This window comes from Wyeomyia smithii, chromosome 2 (genome assembly GCF_029784165.1).
Source record: "Wyeomyia smithii strain HCP4-BCI-WySm-NY-G18 chromosome 2, ASM2978416v1, whole genome shotgun sequence".
Taxonomy (NCBI): Eukaryota; Metazoa; Arthropoda; class Insecta; order Diptera; family Culicidae; genus Wyeomyia; species Wyeomyia smithii.
The window spans coordinates 148,581,236-148,606,616 of record NC_073695.1 but is presented as its reverse complement, the minus strand read 5'-3'; the positions used below and the strand labels follow the sequence as shown (position 1 = coordinate 148,606,616).

General features: G+C 37.4%; 1 protein-coding gene across 4 annotated transcripts in view; it reads right to left on the bottom strand.

Annotated features, from left to right (window-relative positions):
- Positions 1 to 906: 906 nt before the first annotated feature.
- The window catches only part of LOC129723376 (protein mini spindles), a 487,241-nt gene continuing 462,766 nt past the window's right edge, over positions 907 to 25,381 (bottom strand). For all 4 annotated transcript variants that reach the window (XM_055677564.1, XM_055677567.1, XM_055677563.1 and 1 more), the window contains one exon: positions 907 to 1,690. In XM_055677564.1, the coding sequence (XP_055533539.1) occupies positions 1,409 to 1,690 (282 nt within the window). In that variant the 3' untranslated portion in view covers positions 907 to 1,408. The remainder of the gene's footprint in view (positions 1,691 to 25,381) is intronic.

Genomic DNA, 25,381 nt, shown 5'->3' with positions numbered 1-25,381 from the left:
AGTGTGACATATACAGACCCTGTTCGATTTTGACAGCACTCATGATTTTTTCTCTATTTTTTGAGTGACCTATCACGACCTAGACGATATGGCCACTAATGGGCTACTCTGCGGATTTGAAGTCGTTATTGATTTCATTTGATGAGTTCAATAAACCGGGAGTATCCGGAACACAACAGGGACAGGCCTGCCTGTAGTTTTAAGTACAGCCAGTATTTTTGACGCGGTTTTATTACGCGGATTTTTAACGAGATTTTTTTGCGCGGATTTTTGAGTTGACGCGGTTTTTTACGCGATACCGCGCTAATTCAAAAAAAAATTCGCAAATATTCGAATTAACGTGGGTTTTGAACCAAAAACGTTTAAGTGTTTATTTAGTGAAAGACTCGAAAAAAACCTCCACCCTCCGAAAGATCCGGAATGACCGTCAAAGAGGATAATTTTAAATACCGGTTCTAGAGCGTCTCGGGTTTTTTCTAAAGCCCTTCTTGCTGGTTTACTTTACGCAGATTTTTAAATTAACGTGGTTTTTTTATGCGGATTTTTCAATTCTCATATGAATCCTCATAGGCAAAAAAACATAATAATACCTTGCTTTCGGAGGTTGTTGTTGGTTGAAGGAACGATAAGAAAACTGCCAAAAACGAACTACCTCAACAGAACGGGGCTTGCACCGTTACAATTTTGAACAAACCCGAACCTCCCAATGACCCGGAAGACAAAAGTACGTTATAGAAATACAGAAAAGAAAATATACTCTGGATAATCGAACCATTTTCTCCGGATATCGAGCCCCCGGATAATCGAGTCTCCGGATAATCGAAACCGACCAGACCTGTAACGATAATTGGAACAGGGTGAATGTAAGAAAGGTGTATTCGGATATACAATTAAATCGTAACAAACTTGTATTATCAAACTGTTTAATATCCAATAAATTTAGCTGTGTGTTTTGAGTGAGTTGCTTCATTTGATAATCCTAGTTATATTTTTATGCGAATACTCCGCTTTAAGGGCAAACTAACATTTTCAAATCTTTTTAAAACTTTGCAACCAACACAGGAAACTAAGCGGTGAAATAAAAAGAAATATTTTAATGCAATGATCACAAGTAAAACGAGAAAGAAAAACAAAACGATTCAAGATACATATTAAAATTTTAAATAGAATATCGGTGAAATTTCTAAACTGAAAATGAAAACCTCTTAATTGGTCAGTTTATTATTAAATGGAATTTTATTATTGGTATTAGTATTAATATTGATAAATTTAATACTTTGCACCATACAAACTTACGCGACTGTTGACTGTGTTTCAATCTGAAGTTTTTATACAAACTTTCTAAGGGTCCTGTTATGTAAAAATCTAAACAATAAAAGCAAAAATTAAACTGATTAGCGCTAGTATTCTACTTCTGCCGCTTAATCTGTTCCAATTTTTGAGCCAACAATTCACGCCGTTGCAATGGTATGCTACTCATGATGCTTGAATTTCCACTGTTGTCTTCGCCATGTTCACTGCTATCTGCTCCAATATTAAAAACCAATCCAGAACCCAAACATCCGATTGCTTCCTTTCGAAGTAAATTCACTTTTGGCTGAAGCTGATTATGATTGAGATTCTCGTCGATAATCTTACTGTCTGCATGCTGACTGCTATTTTGATGATTTGATTGGTGATGAGTTTTTGTCTGCAAATAAAAAAAAACAAATTGGAGATATTTTAAATCAGCTTTGAATATACCAAAACGAATTCGACATAAACTGAATTAAAATCCTTTGGCAACAGCTTCAACGGCTTGATATGTTTTGTTGTCGAATACGGGACGCAAAAGAGAAAAATCGCGCCAAATTGCCTATGATCGAATATTCATTTAAACGATACTTCACACACATATTTGGCTTAGCAAACTAAAGGTACGTTTAAACTATTAGACATGCCGGTCTGATTTTGACCACTGCAGAAATCGAAAGTCTACTCGATTTACCGTTCGACATACTCTGTCGAACCAATTGGTATGGCGGTGTTCACACTGTCGAAAGGAAGAACTGCCAAATGAATGTCGAATGAATACTTTTCTCCATTTCAATATTTGCCAGCACACAAAAAACGAAAATGATGTTTGTTATGGAAAGCCAAAACAAAAAACTGAAAAAAATCAAAGGTTGCTATGTTCTTGGAGTCGAACGAAAAATAGAAACGTTCCTATTCAATTCGACATATCGAACGGCATGTCGAATCACAATATAGAATAGGTGTAAACGTAAACCAACATTGCATTCGATATATTTTCGAGCAATCAGCTAGAATCAGATGAAAAAATCAAATAGTCTAAACATACCTTAAGTGTTTTTCCCAGATGGAGGAATTTTTTAGACCAATGGCGGATGGTTTTTGGCTTGGGCATTCATTTAAGAGCATTCAGAGCATTGTACCTCTGAAACCGATTGTTGTATTGATGAACCACATACATAAGACGAACGTAACACTCAGGAAGAAATCTTCCAAAAAAGCTGGTACAGAATGAACTACTCGAATGGTACCTCACTCTGAATAAAATCATTGTTTGAGTTGTTTTTAAAGGCAGTGTACCTACATTTGTCTCTCGTTCCTACTCGAAAAATGCTGCATTGATTTTGTAAATAACTTTTTGACAATTCCTTATGGGATTTTCTTTGGGGTTCGATAAAACCGAGAAAAAGGAAATTCATTTTGTTCATTATTTATCAAGCAATTTGATAGGACGAGGTAAGGAGTAATATGTGGCAACGTGTACCAGCAAAAAAAAAGTTACAGGAAATTATCAAAACCTTGTGAAAATATATACGCCGTGAAGAAATTTTAAATTGACACAAATTTTAAGAAACAAAAAAATTCTTTTTAGACGTAGGACTACGTCTTTGTTTTCTATACTAGACACATTCCTTAGAGACACGCCAAGAAATACTATAGGCCTAAATAAGAGATAGAGATTAACGGTAGTCTGAGAATCTCTCGCTCTGAGTTACCCGTAGGTTCATATTTAAGCCAAATTGTAATTCAATAAAGTTAATCACTTCCATCATTTCCATCATCACCTACATCTTATGGAGTGGTTCCGTGTACGTACTGTGCACGTACAGGACTCCGTATGTTTCATTTATAAATAATCACAAGTTCTGGTAGAGAATGCCTCTACACGGTGGTGACAGCTACGCTGGTGACAGAGAAACTCGCGCCAGTTTATCAGTTCGAAGTTTTAAAATATTAAGCTGTTAAGCTGTATAAAATTCGAAGTATAAAGTTTAAGTAATAAACGAGTGACAGAATGATAACAAAGCGAACTATTCGTCGGTGAACGGATTATGATCTAATTGTGAAAACGGTGTGAAACAGGGTAATATTAATGATTGAAAAGGCTAAGAAAACTGTATTTGTATTTGTATTTGTGAGGTATAGAAGGGGGCCAAGGGCCGGGTCACTGGTGTTATGAGGCACCATTCATGCTATACCAGTGATAGGAGGATTGGCATCACAGCCTCAGTAACCAGCTGGTCAATTAAATTCTGTGTAAATAACTAGAATAACCCTGGGCAAGTTGCAAAAATACTGTCTTGTTAGGGTAGCATCTTGGCAAGACCCCTGAGTTATAACTAGTCAATTAACTGCCAAGGGATAAGGAAAGGCAAGGATTTCTGAAGGTTAATAAGTGTGTGTAAGTGTGAGTGCGTGTGTGTGTAAATGTATGTGCATCTGTTTGTTTGTTGAGTTTACTATGCTGAAAAACAATGATGATAATAATAAAAATAATGATAATGACAATAATAATCGTAACAATTATAATAATAACAATAATTTAAAAAAACAGAACATAATAATAACAACATATGCTAATCAATAAACAAAAACAGATATGATAAAGTAATACTTAGCTTTGAAAACGAAGAACTGTGGTTCCTTGATCAAATTTCGCTGTGTTAGTGAATTCAATACATATCTAGACATCTAAACTCGAAATTTTATTATGAAACTCGGAATTAAATCGTGGAAATATTAAAAAAAAAAAACAAAAAGAAAAAAATGCGAATGCGATCAAAAGAATCAATAGTCACTTTGAAAAAAAACAAGTCATAAGTGATTTTCAACACGCAGAACATATTTCATTTTTTTTTTCTTTTTCTTAATAACTGATTAATATTTTATGCTTTTTATGGCATAGAAAGTCTTTCAAGCATCATGCATTTTATTTTCCAAAAGACTGAAACCGACGTACAATTTTCCTCATATAATATATATAAAAAACATGAAATTTCCCCTGGCGTCAAAAATACGCATTTTCATGCAAAAATAATATCAAATTCGGATTCAGCGTCCCAAAATTATATAAAAACCATGTATTTTCCATGATTTGAAGATATTTTTTCGCTTGGCCAGCATTTGTATGGAGCCGCCCCACTGTGCCTTGGGCTGTGAAAACTCTCATACAATAGTTTTGTGGCTCCATCTTAGGATTCCGTAAAGCTATAAGAACCCGAGATAGGAGCTCAACCACCAAGCCCAGGGCGATTGAAAAGGCTAAAAAAACTGTGAAACAAAATTGATAGCTAGGGAAGGTGTTCTGTGAGACTTAACAGAGACAAAGTTAGGGAAAAAATGTGCACGCGAAATGAGTTGTGGATGTTTAAAAAGCCTATCTTGGATTCAGAAATACTTTAAAGTGACATATATGTGTAACGATTGTCTAGGTGTTCTAGACAGGGAACAAAACACCAGAAAATAGTAAGGAGGAACATTGTGTACAAACTTTAATATTTAAAAAACAAACTTGGTTCTCGCTCGAAGGAAGAAAAATGTAAGACGAAGTGAAAACTTATTAAAAAGGAACAAAAACACAAGTGCGAAGCAACGTCGCGCATAAAACATTAGATTTGTTGTGTATGATAAAGATTTTCATTACCGGGGTGTAAAAAAGTGTTGGAAGAAGCCCAACATTGCACGAACTCGATTTATTCGTTTCCTTTTTATACGAATTTGTTGCAACAGGAAGATGAATTTTAACCGATAAACTCCTGGTTTTCTTTCATATAACAAAAAAAATTCATTCATTTCTCGCAAAAATAATGTGACTCCGTATAAGCGAAGTAAACTAGTTGACATTTGCACGACCATACTAATTAAATAGCAGTGCTTGCGGCAACACCGATGGCAGGACGAATTATAGAACGCAAACAGACAGAGTAGCGCATTTAGAACTCTCATCATTATTCTGAGTAAGAGGTTCAGCACACGACTGGCAATGCTTAAGATCCACACTGCAAGTAAGTAAATTGGGGACTACGTTATCGTTAGCGATATAAAAAGAGCGTGAGAGCCTTTGCGATCGCGTCTTCACTTATACTGTATGGTAGCATACGCTAGAATGCTTGTCGCCCCGTTCTTATGCCACCAGGTTCAATCGGTGACGTATTTTACAGTGTTATTGCGATCAGCTGTGCCAGGCACGGCTATGCTGGCGATTTGTATGCAGCAATTTTAATGTCCGATGGTAGAACGTTCTGCTAGCATAAGCAAAACGAATCCAGTAGCGATGAAATTTTTAGTAGGTCGAAGAAAAAAGTGGATCAATAAGCGCAACGCGCGCAGCGATAAATTTAAATATCCGCCGGGAGAGAATGTTAACAGACAGCAAAGATATGTTATGATGAATGTTGTCGTAAAGAGACAGAAGTTACAATATTATGGATAAGAAAGAGCAATTAACGCCATATAATTTGAACATTTACAATTTTTGATTAGTTGTAAAATTGGTTCAATTACACTATACGAATATGATTACTTTAGCTCAGAAAAATCAGGAAAAAACTTAATAATGATAGTAGTTTAATTAATCTAAAGAGATAAACGTTGAAGCTTTGACACCAAATGGTTCAAACCTTGGTGTTCAGATTTTTTGATGGCGCGACGAAGAAATTAGAGTCGGTCACGCTACGTTATCACATCTGGTCAACAGAATCGTTAGTGATACCTAGTAAAAAGAGAAAATATGCCACATGAGCCTTTACGGTCTTCTTTGTAGACGGATAATTTTACAGTGCTATTAATTTTTATAATACAATACCAGCAATATAGAATCTTAATTTTTTAAAAGAGCTAGGAAATAATTTTCAATTATTTAGAAGAAACTTTGGGATTATTTTCTTTCATCAGGAAGAGTAATATTTATTGTAAAATGAAGTACACGTTTCCAGAGAGCGATTCCATGCAGTGCATCCCAGAATATGACGGATCGGTAGACGAATTAGAAGCGTTCATTTACCATATTGAGCATTTTGCCCTAGAAATACCAGAAGGAGTATCACATGCTCCACTGGTTTATATTGTTCTATTGAAATTAAAAGGTAGCCGCAATACATCGAATCAACGCAAACGCTTGGCCACAGGTTAAGCAGAATTTATTAAAAGAATTTGGAGAAAATATATCTATAGGAGCGGTAATTATTCAGGTAGAAATGTTGAGGCAGGGAGTGTATGAGACCTTCCCTGAATACAAAAGAAAAGTACTTAATATTAAGAGACAAATCGACTCATACGAAAACAAATGTGAGAAGTCTTGTATGATAGTGAGTCTCCGGTTACATTGCATAGCAGGGCTGCACGACAACTTATTGAAAGAAGCCGCCGGAAGTAGAGGAGCGCTGAATTTATAAAAGCTGCTGGACAACTTAGACTTAACTCCTCATGAACAGGAGATCAGACATATCTCCGATATTGAGAACCGGTTGCGTGGCTTAGAATTGCTCGAAAAACAGCACGCCGCGCTCAAGCATTGTATCAGAAGCAGAAATATTTTCTCAATTAACCACACGGGTACGAGTTATAGAAAAAGATAGAGTTATAGAAAAAGATTACGCGCCAGCAGAAACGCCTGCTAGAGCAGCAGAAAAACACTTCAGATGATATACAAGATTTGAGTGCCATAGACATTGCGGACATCGCTGAGGACGAGAATGAGCAACAACTCGTCAACATTTCATATGATGACTTTTCACAGGCATTATCAGATGGCCTGATACCAAGCGAGACGGTGGAAGTCTCGAAGAGAATATTGGATGAGAGGAATACCGAAGCTCGTCTTGTCATTTTAAACAGCCGGACGGCATACAGAGAACTTCAGACACTGTATCAGCTGTCACAAGGACTGAAAGAATACGTAGAGAATGGTGTACTTAAAATGAGAAACAAGCAGGTAGGCGGTTTCATACTAAAGGCAGCGGAAATTCATTAATCGACTGCCGGAATTTTTTTTTCACAATTTCTAGATAGCTTCAGTAAGAGCCCCGCGGCAGTGAAGGCTGCTAGGGTCATTCATTTAATATCATTTAGAAAAATCAAAAACGTGAGATTTTACAAATGATTCAATTTATAGCGGGTAAGCTAAAGAAGCAAATTATACTATATAATAATAGCGTGCGTACGTTAGTTACGCCAGATCAGGTGGAAACAATTTTAAGAGAATTTCACGATGCACCCTTGGGAGGGCACGTAGGAGCGCGACGAATGCGCCAGAGGATTGGCACACTTTTTACGTGGGCCACTATGAAACGGGATATCGAGAACTATGTTCGGCAGTGTGATTTCTACCAAAAGAACAAAATTGGAAGATCAAACAGGATACCGATGCAGATCACCACGACCGCACCGGAGCCATTTGAAAAATAAAACATGGATATCGTGGTGTTACCCAAGTCCGATATGGGAAACCGTTATGGTCTAGTCATGCAGGATGACTTGACGAGATATCTAATTGTCGCTCCAATGAAGAAACAAGAAAGCCAGACGGTAGCCAAGACCTTCGTAGAAAATTATATTTGTAAATCCGGTGCCCCGTTGGAACTAGTCACAGACAACGGCGATAACTTCATGAGCTCACTGATGAAAGAAATGTGCAAAATTTTAAAGATCAAGAAAATTACTACTAGCCCGTATCATTCAGAGGCTAACTTGGTAGAGAGATCGAACCGCGAGTTAAAAACGTATTTGAGACAATTTATTGGCGGAAAGCCGCACACGTGGGACAAGTTGTTACCATTTTTCACGTTTGAATACAAAACCTTAGTGAACTCGTCCACAGAATATACGCCGTTCGAATTATTGTACGGACATACAGCACGCATTCCCACCTCCATTTACAAGCGGAATGGAGTGGATAATTTGACATATGAAACATATACACAAGAGATGAGAAAAATATTTTTTGACCTCCACGCAAACGCGAAGGCCAACCTAGAGGATTCAAAAAAAAAGCGCAAGCAAGTTTATGACAGAAAAGCAAATGAATGGCAGCCCATGTTTGGCGATTTAGTTTTAGTGAAATCAGTCCCGACAGGACCAGGTCAAAAGCTCCAGAATATGTGGAGAGGACCTTATGAAGTAGTGGAATTCCCAAGTGAAATGACCACAGTAATCAAGAACGGAAACCGTTTAGAGAAAGTTCATAATAACCGACTTAAACGTTATTATGACTGATTATATGGATTTGAGTTGACGGCAGAGTATGTTCATTGGAAAACGATATTGGACGTTATGAGCTATGACAGCGCAAGCGCCTGAGCACCTCGGTGGGACAGGATTTTTTTTTTCAAGTAATTCAGAGGAAACGCGAAGGAACGCAATCAAATCGGTGATTGTGTTCAGAATACCAACAGGAAATGTGGCGAATCGCAGTGACGTTGTACAGACTACTGTATCACAAGAGTAATTTAAACCCAAAATTGTGTCACGAAAGACGGATGAGCCCAATAAGTAAACTCGAGGCCAAAATTATTTATGAATAGAAGAAATAAGAATACCGTGGAATGGGGTCAAATTGATCAGTGGGGTGAAATTGATCACCTGAAAATACGTGATAAAAAATACTAATCGAAAGATATTGCTATTACAACACTAGGCAATGTTAACGTGTCCTTAAACGTTCACCCTTGCATGCCCGGAGCTATTTTTCATATTTTCGAAAAATTCTTCTAACTCAGTCAAAACTCAATCAAATTTGATCAATCAAGTATCCAAATAACAAAAAAAGTATTGAATTTACTTGAAGTAATCTTAGTTGAGGGTTGATTACGTTAAATTTGGAGAAGTGAGTAAAGTTTGATAAAAGCTCAAAGTATGTAATTTTCAACAACGACCATTCCATACCATTAAAGAAATACTGATGAATTCGTAGAAAACCACAAACATTTTAATTTCAGAACTAGTTTTCGAGCTTTTGCAACAAACCGAATTTAAATCGGTCTAACGACGATCAAATAAGAGCAAATTTAGCAACAAGCAGCTCGTGAACCAGAATAAACAAATTTTAACCTGAAATATCGTTATTTTCGTTCCCAAACTAGCTGTAAATAATATTTTTCAGCACAGAAATCATCATTTATCATTAGCATATCGAAAAAAAAGCACATTGCCAAAAGAATGTATGGATTTCAATGGTGATCAATTTCACCCCAATTTACCTCATAGTACCTTATAGAATTATCGAATTTATTTCATGAAATAGACGATAGAAATTTCATCAATAGCCATAGAGGTTTACTGGAGCACATACCAGTACTTGTTTTAAAATTATACTATTTCGGGAAAAATGTACATGGAGCTAGTTAATTGGAAATTGTTATAAAAATTGATCAGTTTCACCCCGTTCCATGGTACCTGTATACCTAGGCGTGAAGAAATACGAAAAGTCGCCGAAAAAGATAATTGATTTTTTTGACGTGAAGAAACATGGAAAGTCGCCGAAAAAAAAGCCTTAAATGAAAAGAGTCAAATGGCGTGACAAGGTTATAATGTAACAAAATGGTGTGAAGAAAATATAATAAGTCGTCGAATGAAATTTTATCCTTTGAGTAGAAAAAATTAAGAGGGATACCAAAACAATTCGAATGAATAAAAAAAGTCGCCGAGAATAAAAATATGGAGAATTTATTGAACTACCTAACCGGGTGATAAATAATGAAAAAGCCAAGGGGCACAGTCAGGAAACATTGAAGAATTTAAACGATATAAATGAACTAGAGGGTTGTAATTGGGATAAATGCGAGAAAATTAAGAGAACGCTCCTTTACGTAAAATGCGAATGTAAATATGGGAAAAAAATAAGATGCAGAAGACCTCCCAAGTATGAGGCAATGTTTGAAGAAAGATTGGCCAATGGCCGAATATTTAAACGTGACGAGGGAGATAGTACCAAAAAATGAGAAACAATGAGACATGACGATTAGAACTATGGAAGACTTTGGTGGAGCAGGTCGAACTTCCCAGGCGAAAAGACTACTAACTTCAAGGGATTCCAACTATTCTTTCATTAGTTAAGGTTGGGTGAGTGTATCCATCGGGAGTAATTAACCCGGAATGGTTGAGGTGAATGCTGACTGGAAGAGTAAACAAGGGAGTAATTAACCCAGAATGAGTGAGTGTGCGAGGTTTTTCTTTTGTTTCCTAACCTTCTTATCTTTCAGGAATCACTAGAGCGGGTAGTCGTACCTTCGGACGAAGGGGGGAGAGGATTATGCAGGCAACTGCATACTAAGGAGAAGAGTAAGTGGTGTGTAAGTATGACGCAGAATAAGAGACGATTCAAGAACTGAAAGATTACAGATTAAAAAGAGATTCAAAAGATTAAAGAATGAAACAGACGAGAGTGTCACGAGACAATTTTGTTGAAAACAGAAGATGATATATATATATATATATATATATATATATATATATATATATATATATATATATATATATATATATATATATATATATATATATATTTATATATATATATATATATATATATATATATATATATATATATATATATATATATGTATATATATGTATGTATATATATATATATATATATATATATATATATATATATATATATATATATATATATATATATATATATATATATATATCCGCGGGTTTTATAACGAAAAGATTTGAAACAGACAAAAAATACGCGGTTTGTGCGATGAAAACTTGATGAAACAAAGATAGAGAGATGAAAAAATAATATACTATGTAGAAACAAATTTATTTCAATGAAAATGTTATGAGGAAAAGGAAGGAAAATATTTGAAGAGAAAGCAAGATGAAGAAAATATGTAACCGAAGCATAGCATTTATGCTATTTTATAAAATCGAAGAAACTTATTTGAAGAGCAATTGTTAAGAGATGAAAAAAGAGTTAATAAGGCTGCCACAATACAAGTGAAACTCATATTTTAACGCAGAAAGTAAAAGGCCTGATATAGATAAATCGTATTAGTATGTGTCGAAATGATTTTTAATTTGAAAAGGAAAAAACATCAAATATTAAAGTTAAAAGTGAACAATGAAATAAGGAAGATAATGCACATTTGAAGGTTATGTTTGTAAAATCAGATGAACCAAATACTAGTACACAAAATATATTGTACACTTTAGTAGGGGAAGAGAAAATATGTTAACCGAAAAAAAAGAATACGGGCATAGATTGTAAGTAGAAGCGTAGAACAGAGAATAAAATGTAAGAAGCCCGTACGCGAGTAAATTAATTTTAAACAGCACGTGAGAAAAAAGTACCAAAACGAAAAAGAATTGATGAAATAATAGCAAAAAAATATATGCACCTCTTGCTTAGCAGGGTTAGCATTTAAGATGAACAATAATACGCAACACCAGCAGCTGAACGGAGATAATGAAGACGTGATCCAGATCGTTGAAGATGACTACGATGCAGCTCCAGAAGGACTTAGGAGGTAGCCGAGTGCGGGGAGTTGAGCGGAGGGGTGTCAACGAACAGCTGGTACTCAGGAGTGGCCACGAAACAGATGATTACAAGACTGGCGGAGGAAGTTTTCGCTGTAAACTGTAAAAAAGGATGGAGCAAGGTAAATCGATCCATGGATAATTATACATGAGACAATTAGCGGGGCAAGATACGCACCCTACCCCAACAGAGGAAGAAACGAATGTAGGCCAAGTCAAAGCAAGGCCATAACCAACCCGGGAGAACTTCGTTAGTATGATTCTACCCAACGCATACAGATGCATGTAGAGCAGTTCTACATAAGCGCATAGCAGTACGCAGTAAATTGACACCGTCGTAGAATAAAACAAAACTCGGTCAAAGCACACGAATCCGCTGTTGGTGAGCAGTTCATTGGCACTCAAAATTATTGCCAAATGGATTAAATCTAAGAATGACGATTACACATAGCGCAGCGAGTGCCGCAGCAAGGCAGCGCAAACAAACAACCCGGTGCGCAGAACTGCGCCAATAAAGAATGAGTACCGTTAAAGGTGTGAACAGAGACAGCGTGATGACATCGTCGCGTAATCCAGATAGGCGTCCACTACAGGCCGAGGGGGTCACCACCGACCGGACACATACCGCCCGTCTCACTCCACCCGCAAGAATTTCGCAACACAGCACGAGAAGCAGCGCAGCGGACAAGCAGACACATAACATACGCGATTGTGGATTTATAATTTGAAGAAATGAAGAAATTTAACGTATGAAGATGAAAAAAAAATTAAGAAACAATATGTTGCATCAATGACAAGGAATATTATATAGAAACAAATATGTAAATAGTAACAGTACACATGCCAAGAGACTTATTGTATAAAACCGCTAAGACAAAAAAAATATTATAAAGAGCAGTAGACGCGCAAGAAGCCATCATAACTAGGCATTAGGCCGTTATCTCTTCGCGATAACACCCACCTCGGGAGAGTGGGGAAATGTGACGCAGCACCTCGCAAATTTCCCAATGTTTCGTCATGTTGGCATCCAAATTCAGTAAACCTAAGAAATATATAATCTAGAACAATAGCCTGCTACCGAGTTCAAGCAGTTTGCACGTAAAACAAGACAATTTTAACTAGCTTGCCGCAGAGTTCACTTAAGGGGTAATATCTACCAAATGCTCAAAAAAACAAGGCTTTTTTCATGAATTTTTTAACAGGATATTTGAGATGTAAGGTATATAAATATCATTGGATTGAGCAACTCCTGCAGATTAGAAAAATATTTTTATTGCTATTTTTGTTACAAAATTGCGGCTGTGCAGCGATTGCCGTGAACCGCTATTTCTTAAAGTTGTTCCGCGGCGAGCAGTAAAAGTCGTGCCCAACTCCACCTATAACCAAAACAAATTTTTTTTCATTATCTACATAAGTGTCGCTAGTGAAGTACACATGATTATATTTTAAGATTTTTTCTTCGCAAAATAGCAACGGTTTGAAGAAAAAAAGTCCTTTTTCGACAAAAAAATCGACTTTAATTGTTTATAACTTTAGTTGTTTGTATCTGTATTTGTATTTGTATTAATTCATCTAACCTAGGTTTACATAAATGATAATAATGAACGTTTCATAAAAATCTACAGTTAGCAAGTTGTTGTTTAAACTTATATGACGGTACACCAAAATCGAATAGGTCTTCAACTTTAAGGAACGTGCGAATGCAGGAGGCAAGCGGTTCGTTGTATCCAAACATAGTGAATGAAAACTAGGTTGTAGTAATCCAGTCAGGGTGGCCACTCAAAACCCGAAATCAAATTCCCGGTTTTCTCCCGGTTTTTCCCGGTTCGTTCAAATATTTTTCCTGGTTAATTGTACTTTTGAATTCTGTAGTTTTCCATGCAGTTAAGGAATAAAAAAGCGTGACTTTCGATTTACATCTCAATATGCTCTAAGTCAATTCTTGACGTGTTCAGCCTTATTGGAACCAAGAGATATAGTCGCAAAAAATCGAAAAATGCGACGGATGTCACCTCTATAAACCATTATAAACAACGCATATAATACTCATTACCGAGGAATTCTAGGCCAAATTAAGTTTGAAGGAATCGTTTTTACCTCAACCAGATAAGATTCAATATATAAAAAAGTAATATATAAAAGAGTATTTTCATAATACTTAAAACGCGTTACTTCAGCAGCTCACGCATCTCCTCATCAATATCAATTTCGTGTCCTCCTCCGGCAACCTGTACTGTATCGTACACCAAGCGCTGCGCTACAAGTCTGTCTTTTTCCAAATTCATGATTACGCACTCCTTGTTCAAGGAGAATCCTCGCTCCAACGTGGCATTGCCATGCGATAGAATCAGAATCTTCTTAATAAACACAGTAAAGTTAGGAAGTTTCTTGCCTGAAGCAGCTATCAGATCTCTACAAAAAGTATCAAGGTAGGAAGTCAGCAATGTCTTCGTCGAATGCATACTCAATAGTTGTGAGTATTCTTGGCGACATCTATCAGCTACAGTTCACGTGAGATTATCGTTGTGAACCATTTGCTCTAGACAAAATTCGAGCCATTTGAATGCTACTTCCGGGGAGCTTACCTTGGTCAATAAAGCTTCCAAGAGAAAGATGAATAAAAACAAAAACTGTTTTATGCACTGTAAGATATGTCAGCCATCTTTTCCGGGTCACAGGACTAGTCTTTTTTGGGTTAAGTATTCGAGGAAACTTACTTAAGAAATTTTGGTCTTGTGATCGCCATGAGATGGCTGACAAAAAATGGGTTTGTATGGCACAATCCCACCCCGGCTTGTAATGTTCAGTGAAATTCCCGGTTTTTTCCCGGTTTTACCCGGTTCCAAACGATTCCAGGTTCTCCCGGTTTCCCCGGTTGGGTGGCCACCCTGTCCAGTAGATCGGAGGCTGCATTGCGAAGCACGAAAGTTTATTTTATTTATTTTATTTATTTGTTTACAAACATTGTAGTGTAAGGAAAAACCTTTTAATTTACTACAATTCGAAATGTTATAGTAGAATAACAGCACGAAAGTTTAGCAGCGACAAAATTTTCGGGGAGTCGATTTCATCGTTAATAATTTTAGCTATAAAAAGTGCTTGTTCAATTTTCCTGCGTCGTTCAAAAGTGTCGAGTCCAAGTAGATGACAGTGATCCGGATACGAAGGCAAGTTAATCGAGTCACGCCAAGGTAGATTCCTCAATGCAAAACGAATGAACCTTTTCTGCACACGTTCGATACGAATGGTCCATACTAGCTGATTGGGGCACCAGATCATGCTTGCGTTTTCAAGTAGAGGTCGTATCAACGAACAATATAAAGCTTTTAAACAGTAAGGGTCGTTGAAATCACGAGCAAATTTAGAGATGAATCCAAGCTGACGTGTTGCTTTAGCAATGATGTTCGAGCGATGCAATTTAAAAGAGAGTTTCGAATCCAATAATACTCCAAGGTCGTTGATCTGATCTGCTCTCACAAGTTCCTGATCATCGATATGATAGTCAAAGACAATTGGATTCAACTTGCGATGAAAAGTTATAACGCGGCATTTGGAGACACTCAGAAATAACCAGTTTCTACGGCACCAGCATACAAATATGTCCAAAAGCCTCTGCAAACGACGACAGTCCTCAACAGTACGAATTTCGAGGTATAATTTCAGGTTGTCAGCATATACCAGTTTTACACCAACACCTAACAGCAAGGTCACGTCATTAAAAACAATGCAAAAAGTAGAGGGTCCATATTGCTACGCTGTGGGACACCTGAGATATTCGTAAATTGAGATGAACAGCAATTTTCAAGTTCCCCGGGCAGGAGAGCATAACAAAATCATAGCTGATTAATAGCATATTTATATGAGGAAAAAAAATAATAGCATATTTAGCTATGAGGACTTATCGTGTTATTCGAAAGATATTCACGTTTCAAGCATGCATATGAATATATCATAATACGTTGATATCATATCTCGCTATGCCTTCAATGAGATATTTGAGTTGATTTCAAAATATCTCATTAAAAGTATGTTTTAAGTGAAAATGGTTCATTATTGATTATTTATAATATATCAGTTATGCATTCAGCGTTCATAAGTTGAAAATATCTGTATCGGTCATTTTCGTGATTTTTAATGCAAATTCTTGGTTTGTTATTGAAATATCAAGCTTTGTTATTCATATAGTCTTGGAGGAGCAACAATATTGTGTAATTATTTTTTGTTATTTTACCAACTATGTAAACCATATTAAGATCAAAATGAGGTGCATTTCCAATATCTGGTTGTGATATTATAATGATATTTTCTCCTGCTCGGGTTTACGCGCAATACTCTATTGCGTAGATAGGAGCTCAACCATGCAATCAACTTCTGAGAGGCACCCAGTCGCGAAATTTTCTCCAGTAGTATGGTCAATTTTGTCAAACGCAGCTTTCAGGTCCGTGTATATTGCATCATCTTGAGCTTTTCGTTCTATGCATGTCGATATAAAATCGAGAATATTGGCGTTAACGGACCGCCCCGGCATAAAACCGTGCTGGTCAGTAGAGATATAGTTCTTTACACGAGATAAAACAAACGTACTCACCATTATTTCGAACAGTTTAGAGGCAGCCGAAAGGCTTGTTATACCTCGATAATTCCTCACATTCCGACTATCTCCACTTTTGAATACCGGAAACATTAAGGATTGTTTCCAAATTTCAGTAAATTGGCCACAAAGGTCAGCCAAGAAAGGTGCGCATCGACCAAATATCACTGCCGGGATACCGTCAGGTCCAGCAGAGAACGAACGTTTCATTTTCTTCGCAGCAGCCAAAATCATATCGGTAGTGATGTCGAACGTACCCAAATCCACTAAGTTGGCCGGAACAGGAACTGCAGCTTCAACGGTTTCAAGTGCAGATGCAGTATTACTAGCAAAAACTGAAGCAAAAAAACTCGCAAACATTTCACAACACTCTGAGTTTGATTTTGACTCAGTCCCATCGTAGTAAACGGTTTTGGGGATTGAAGTACGTTTTCTCTTCGAATTGACGAAATTCCAAAAGTTGCGAGGTTTCAGGCGAAGATCAGTTTGAACCCGCATAATATAGCGCTTGTGGAGAGTAGCATTCATTCGACGGTATTCATCACTCGAAAGTTTAAAGTTGCGTTTCGTTTCGCAGGTTTTCGTTCCCGTTTGAGCGCACGCAAATGCGGGTTAGACCAGGGAGGGGAAGCGGGTGCCTTCACAGATGGCAAATTCGAATTCAACCACTGGTACAAAGTATCGTAAAATATCGTAGCCATATCATCAACGTTGTCTTGCTCGTCTAGAATGTTCCAGTTTAGGTTCGTCAAGTAGTCAGTAGAAGCAGTAAAGTCAAGTTTGCGGTAATTAAACACACTAGATACGCGATATGTGCGGCGTGGAGCAGAACGAGGGGGAATATTGCATTTAGCGGGCAACGAAATAGTTAATGCTGGGTGATGGGGATCAAGCGGCAAAACAAAAGGAGCGACGCAAACATCAGCAGCAAATCCTTGATCGGGAGAACAAAACCCAAGTCCAGTATACGGCCCAGATGGTTGCGCTGATTATTTGCTTGGCGGAGATTTAAAAAGTTCATGCCATCGACTAGCGCCGAAGCAGCAGCAGAAAGTTGAGATGAACTGGTGAACTGAATACCGTCTTCACTGTTGTCCCCAACAATGCGTGGCTGATTATAATCACCGCAAATCAGAACTACTTCATCTAGAATTGGTCGATCTTGAATTGATCTATGGAGAATCGATCTTTTCTGCTCCGATTTACAATTTCTGGGATCGATTTCTTAACCCTGAAAAAATTGAAAAGATCGTATAAATTTCGATTTGATCTTTTCGATCTTTTGAAAAGTTAAATTATTCTTCAACGTGCAGCAGTTTTCCTAGATGCAATTTTGATTTTTTGTTAGGGCATCCTTACCGGTGCTCTTCTATACCCCGTTTGGCAGCGCTCTATCATTACTTCATACCGTACCGGTCGCTGTTACACGCGCTAGAAAAATAGCAGCCGGGTCTCCGGCAAGCATCGCGCTATCAAATTTGACAGCCAGGTAGCAGCGCTGCTAAGGTTTATGCTGGAGAAACGTCAAACAGAGACGATAACAACGACCGGTGTGAAAACGGGTGAGTGATTACTTGTTATAGCCCCTACCCAAGTAATTCTGATGAAACAAAAATCACGAGGCGAAAACAGTCAGCGAACTGGAATTTCCCTTGTAAATTATTTAATTCATTTTAACCGCAGTGAGGTTAATAACTTAAAATTTTTTGAAAAAGCACATGCTTTATATAACGTGCGTGTAAAATGGGAATTATATCGAAAGTTTGGCGGAGGTGAAAAGCATATCACCCAATGCCGTGTTTGCCAACGTTATGGCCATGGTTTAAAGTTTTGTAACATGGACCAAAAATGCCTCATTTGTGGAGACTCTTCTCACAAAAAGGACACATGTCCTGTGAAAAATTTTCGCTGTGCGAATTGTAACGGCAACCATATGTCGAATTTTTATCAATGCCCAGCCCGTTTAGCAATTGTTAAGGCAAGGCAAGGTAAACAAAATTCAAAACAAAATTCTCCAAGCGTACCAATGACGCATAGTTTACCTACTCCTTTGCATACCCGTTTAACTTATGCACAGGTTACAGGTAGTTCGAACATTATACCGCCTAGTGTTGGTAGTTCGAAAATGACCGTTAATATGGGTAAGCAAAACACGCTAGAAAATAATTGTACACCTATTACTCCAGCTAATATTGCTGCCGAAAATATTTTTTCTAATGTCAACTGCCTGGGGCCTATTACGGCAGGTAAACTTTCTTTTTTACAACAGGCAATGTTCGATCTTATGAACGCCATGTTGCAGGCAAAATCAATGTTTGAAGCCATTCAAATAGGCACAAATTTTACTATTAAAATTGTTTCTAATTTAAAATTTAGCAATGATTTTAAATAAAACAATTAAAATATTAAATTGGAATGCTCGCTCATTGAAGGCCAATGAGAATGAGCTTTTTAATTTCTAACAGTAAATAATGTGCATATTGCAATTATTACTGAAACATTTTTGAAACCTAACATTAAATTAAAATATGATCCCAATTACGTGGTTCATAGATATGATAGGATTCAGGGTTCCGGCGGTGGAGTTGCAATTGTTATTCATCGCCGAATCAAACATCGTGCTCTTCCCCATCTTAAGACGAAAGTTATTGAAACTTTGGGAATTGAAGTTCAAACTGAACTTGGGATTTTATTTATTGCCGCAGCATATTTACCATTTCAATGCACACGCGAGCACAAAAATTACTTTAAAGGTGATTTACAAAAACTCACCAGAAATCGTTCGAAATTTTTTATAATCGGCGATTTTAACGCAAAACATCGTTCATGGAATAATTCTCAAAGTAGTTCCAATGGCAAAATTTTATTCAATGATTGTTCTTCAGGATACTATTCTATTTTGTCTCCGAATAGTCCTACATGCTTCTCTTCTGTGAAAAACCCTTCAACAATTGATTTGGTGCTAACAGATCAAAGTCATGTATGTAGTGATTTGATCACACATGCTGACTTTGATTCTGACCATCTTCCAATAACTTTTTCTTTATCACATGAATCAGTTTTAAACCCTATGAGCTCTGTTTTTAATTATAACAAGGCTAATTGGGAAAGATACAAAACTCATATTGAGAGAAATTTCAATAATGAGCTTGATTTACAAAACGAAGTGAATATTGATTCCGCTTTGGAAGCATTAAAATGTGCAATTGTTGATGCCAGGAATTATTCTGTTCCAAAGGCTCAAGTGAAATTTGATTCACCAATAATTGACGAAAATCTTCAACTTCTAATTCGTTTGAAAAATGTCTGCAGACGTCAATATCAACGTTCCCGTGACCCTGTTTTTAAAACTATTTATGAGGATTTACAGAAAGAGATTAAACATAGATTTACTCTTCTGAGAAATCAAAATTTTGAGACTAAAGTTGAAAAATTGAAACCATATTCAAAACCTTTTTGGAAGCTGTCGAAGATTCTTAAGAAACCTTCAAAGCCTATTCCAGTTTTAAAAGATGGTGACCGTTTTCTTGTATCCAATGAACAAAAGGCTCAAAGACTTGCTCAGCAGTTTGAGAGTGTTCATAACTCAAACTCGAATTTTGTGAGTCCTATTGAAAATGAAGTCACACGTCAATTTGATTTAATTTCTTCCAGAATTTTTTACCTGCAGAAATAATTGAAACTAACTTGATTGAGATTAAATTAATTATTAAAAATTTCAAAAATATGAGAGCACCTGGTGACGATGGAATCTTTAATATACTAATCAAACATCTCCCTGAGAGCACAATGGAATTTTTAGTGAAAATTTTCAATTGCTGCTTCAAAATTGCATATTTTCCCAAATTATGGAAAAATGCAAAAATTACTCCAATTTTAAAACCGGATAAGAACCCAGCTGAAGTTTGAAGGTATCGACCAATCAGTTTGCTTTCTACAATAAGTTAACTGTTTGAGAGAATTATTCTTAACAGAATGATGTCACACATTAACGAAAATTCAATTTTTGCAGATGAACAGTTTGGATTTCGCCATGGGCATTCCACTACTCATCAATTGCTCAGAGTTACTAATATGATACGAGCTAACAAATCTGAAGGTTATTCCACTGGAGCTGCTCTTTTAGACATAGAAAAAGCATTCGACAGTGTTTGGCATAAAGGTTTGATTGCGAAATTGCAAACTTTTAATTTTCCAATTTTCCTAATCAAAATTTTAAAAAATTATCTTACTGATCGAACTCTGCAGGTTGTCTATCATAATTCAAAATCTGATAGATTTCCTGTCAGAGCAGGTGTGCCTCAAGGTTCAGTCTTGGGTCCAGTCCTGTACAATATATTCACTTCAGATCTTCCTGATTTGCCTCCAGGATGCACAAAGTCATTGTTCTGCGATGACACAAGCATTTCCGTAAAAGGAAAAAGTCTTCGTGTCATATGCAGTCGATTGCAGAAAAGTTTAGATATTTTTTCTTCCAATGCTCAAATGATAATTTTTCCGCATAAGCCTAGGGCTTCTTTCCTCAAGCCAAACAATAATCACGTTGTCAAGATGAATGGGGTTATTTTACGTTGGTCTGACAAGGTTAAGTACTTGGGACAAATTTACGATAAAAAACTTATTTTCAAAGAGCACATTGAGAGTATACAAGCCAAGTGCATCAAATATACGAGATGTTTATATCCTCTCATTAACAGGAATTCTAAACTTTGTTCAAAGAACAAACTTTTGATTTACAAACAAATTTTTAGACCAGCAATGCTTTATGCTGTTCCGATCTGGTCAAGTTGCTGTTCAACAAGGAAGAAAACGCTCCAAAGGATTCAGAATAAAATTCTGAAAATGATTTTGAAGCGTCCTCCTTGGTTTGGTACACTCGAATTACATAGGCTTACTGGTGTTGAACCATTAGAAACTATGTCAAATAAAATTATTAACAATTTTCGACAAAAATCGTTGCAATCCTCAATTGCTACGATAAGCTCTCTTTATAGCCAATAAGTTAGCAATTAAGTTAGTTGTAAGTTTACTTCCCCTTTTCTGACAAGTAGGTTTAAATCCCTACGAATGATAAGTCCTAATTGCGAAAGCAAACAAATCCTAACAATTAAAATTACAAATTTCTAACAGTGTTGAGAAGTCACCATTTGTGATTGGACACACATACTCATTATTTACTAATATTTATCATAAATACTTAAGCTACTAACAAATTCCCTCCTTAAAAAAAAAGAAAAACGGGTGAGTGAGCAAAATAGCCACACAGATAACAGACCTCCAAGCTAATTTTGCTTCATGTGTAAAAGACGCAACGGTTTTTTAGCATGTCGCAATACGCAGTATGGCAGCGCTAAGAACACTTAGTGGTCAATGATTCGATGTAATCGATAGTTTTTCAGCTCTAATCGATATTATTGCAATTCATGGTTTTCATGTAGAAATTTTGAGCAGTCGTAATTTGTACATAATCGACAATTTTATTCAATCCCAGTTTATATTTGCGATAAATTTATTTGTTTTAGTTTTGATATGAAAAAAAATACACAAACCTCACAAAAACAGTGATATATCGTTGCAAAAACAGCGACTCTATAATCTGTGAGAATTTTCATGCGTCTGGCAGGTTTGACTATAATCCAGCGCTGCCATCACTAAAGTAGTTTGTTCGGAGTCGGATCCAACCCTAAAATTAAACATGGCACATTGATTCTGTTCAGTGTAAACGGAACGCATATACTATACTGGATAAAAACGCAATTGCGTTTATCTACTTCCTATTATGAAAACTTTCTTTATATTTGATATTCTGACATACACATACTCAAAATTTCATTTATATACCCATTACAATGAGCATTAGAAGTTCAGTTGAAATATATTTGTTAAACGATAAACTTGCGCTGTCAAATTTATCGAGCGAAACTCCTGAATCGCGGTCGTGTCTCCTAAAGTGTAGAGAGTAAAATACTTTCTCGTCGTGTTCGCGGAATTATTCCGAATTCTTTCTTCTCGAAGTCCGCGAGTTTGAAGCGGACAAGAATCGTTCTCGGAGTCCACGTTTAGGCGTGGACAGTAATTGGTGCCGAAACCCGGGATGAATTCCCATTTGTCGTGGAGAACACCGTTTGGAGGTTGGAGTTATTCGCTATCATCGGAAATCACGTTGGATTTCTGTAGCATCGTAGGCGATTGCGTTGAATCATCTTTCTACCTGTCCCGTCGATCATCACGAGTCAGGATTGTAAAAGGATTGAAGATTATATACCCGACATTGAGGTTACGATAATCACGTGGGTGTCGTAAGTGAAGCCAAAATAGCAAGTGGGTGACTCTAATTTATTTGCGCAATGCCCTTATCTAAAAAATCGACTCTGCGAAAGCACACAGTGCATCTGAAGAGCCTAGTTAGGAAAAGAGATAACATCCTCGGGTCAGCTGATTCAGTGCTTTAACAATTCGTATGAAGATAGCAAAGTTGATCAAGTCGCAATTAGAATCGAACGTTTAGATGGCCTGTGGGATAAATTTGAGGATATAGAGGACGAAATAGAAGCATTAGAGGATCAGGAAGATGGATTTTCGGAAACACGTCAAGAGTTACAAAATCTTTACTTTGACCTTAAGGCATCCCTCGTAAGTAAACTGCCGCGCCCTGCAGTTGCTAACCCGTCTACTTCTGAATCGCGACCCGTATCTCAAATTGTACCCCCTGCTAATCACGCCGTACATGTTAAACTTCCCGAAATAAAAATACCTGAATTTGGAGGAAAGTCGAATGAATGGATTGAGTTTCGCGATCTGTATAAGTCATTAGTCCATTCCAATGCTCAAATTCCGTCGGTTCAAAAGCTTCACTACTTACGTGCTTTGAAAGGTGAAGCATCTCGTTTAATTTCGTCATTCACAATTACTTCGGATAACTATGCTATCATTCGTTGTTTTGCTTTCGTCTCGATTAGACGCAAATTGTTTATCTCCTTTTGAGTTCGCAAAATAACAATACACGAGTTATCGTACGGGTGTTTTTTTGTCGATTAGTTCTTGTGTTGCGCGATAACAATAGCCTGTTGTATATCGGCAGAAACATCTGCACACTGGTAGGGGCAGGCTACCCCGCCAGTGATTCGATACGCAGCTGATATATCAGCAAGAATAATTCTCCCGCACCGCTGTTACCCCGCTAGCAGCACGGACCACCATACGATCGAGCGAGTGGAAGTCAACTACAAGTGGCATCTACACCTTGTAAGATACGGCCACTGTGTCACAACACGAAGCTGGATCGTCATTGTTTGTTCTGCGGAGACACTCGATTAATCCAACTATCAGCCGTGAGGTGGTGACTTAGACGTTCGGTGAAGTATTACATTTAGAATTTTTACTATAATTATCTATATTATTACTATGTTATAATATTATTATTATTAATATTATTGATATTATTATTATTGTTATTATTATTATTATTACTACAATTATTATTATTATTATTATTACTATTGTTATTAGTATTAGTATTACTGTCTTTTTTATATTTGATCCATTGTAGATTGAAAAAATGTTTTCAAAATTTAATATCAACTACTTGAACCCCCCCCCCCCCCATATTCGAATATTTATCGTTTGTGTGCGGTAGAGCGTAACGCTCCCGCAAAATGGACGACATGCAGGTGCAACTTTTCCTGGAGGTGGAAACAAACGGGGAAGAAATTGAAATTTCTCCCATCAGCTCACCCCTACCTTCCCCTGTGCCCTCCCCTTTGCCAAGTCCTGTACCAAGAGTACCGGAAGTACGGGTAAAAGCTTACCCAGATGCCGCTGGCGGTCCCTACGTTGTTTACTTCCGGCCCATAAAGAAGCCATTGAATATTATTCAAATTGGCAAAGACCTGGCAAAACATTTTTCGGCCGTAACCGAGATACGAAGGTGAGGCCGAACAAACTGCGAGTTGTCGTGAGTAGCTTGAAGCAAGCAAACGAAATTGCTGGCTACGAGCTCTTCACGAGAGTATCGCGTGTACATCCCTGCCAAGGATGTAGAAATCGACGGTGTGGTTACCGAGGGGAATCTCACTGTCGATGACATTTTGCGTCATGGAGTTGGCTGTTTTAAAAACCCCTTGATGCAAAGTGTAAAGATACTGGATTGCAAGCAATTGCATTCAGTATCCATCGAAGAAGGGAAGAAGAAATTCCTCCCTTCGGATTCCTTCCGAGTAACATTCGCCGGATCCGCGCTGCCGAACTACGTCCGCTTGGACAGGGTTCGTCTACCTGTACGCCTGTTCGTACCGCGGGTCATGCATTGCCAAAACTGTAAGCAGTTAGGTCACACAGCCACCTACTGCTGCAACAAGGCACGCTGTAGCAAGTGCGGAGACAATCATGCTGAGAACGCTTGCAGTGGGAATACTGAAAAGTGTCTTTATTGCGAGGGAACTCGGCATGACCTTCCGGCATGTCCCGCGTACAAACAGCGCGAGGAAAAAATTAAGCGTTCCCTTAAGGAACGATCAAAGCGCTCTTTTGCAGAAATGCTTAAGAGGGCTGAGCCACCCTCGACAGGAAACATCTTTTCCTTTTTGCCAACCGATGAGGATACATCTGACGATCCCGTCGAAGGGTGTTCTTATGCCTTGCCAGAGGGATCTAAGAAGAGGAGAATGCTCAACTCTCCTAATCTTTCTCGCAAAGGTCGTTAGATAACCCCTAGCGGAATGACCAATAAGACAACACAAAAAGGAAGCGGTGAAGAAAAACCGAAGCAAGTACCCCCCGGTTTTAATTTCAAATCAAACCAGGAGTACCCACCGCTTCCTGGGGCACCAAAAACCCCTCGTGCACCCATTTCTCGATCAGAAGATAAAAAAGAAACAGGGTTCATAAAATTTTCTGATATTGTGGACTGGATATTTAAAACATTCAACATACCAGATCCCCTACAAAATATTCTTCTTGCCCTTCTTCCTACAGTGAAAACCTTTTTGAAGCAACTAGCAGCAACTTGGCCCC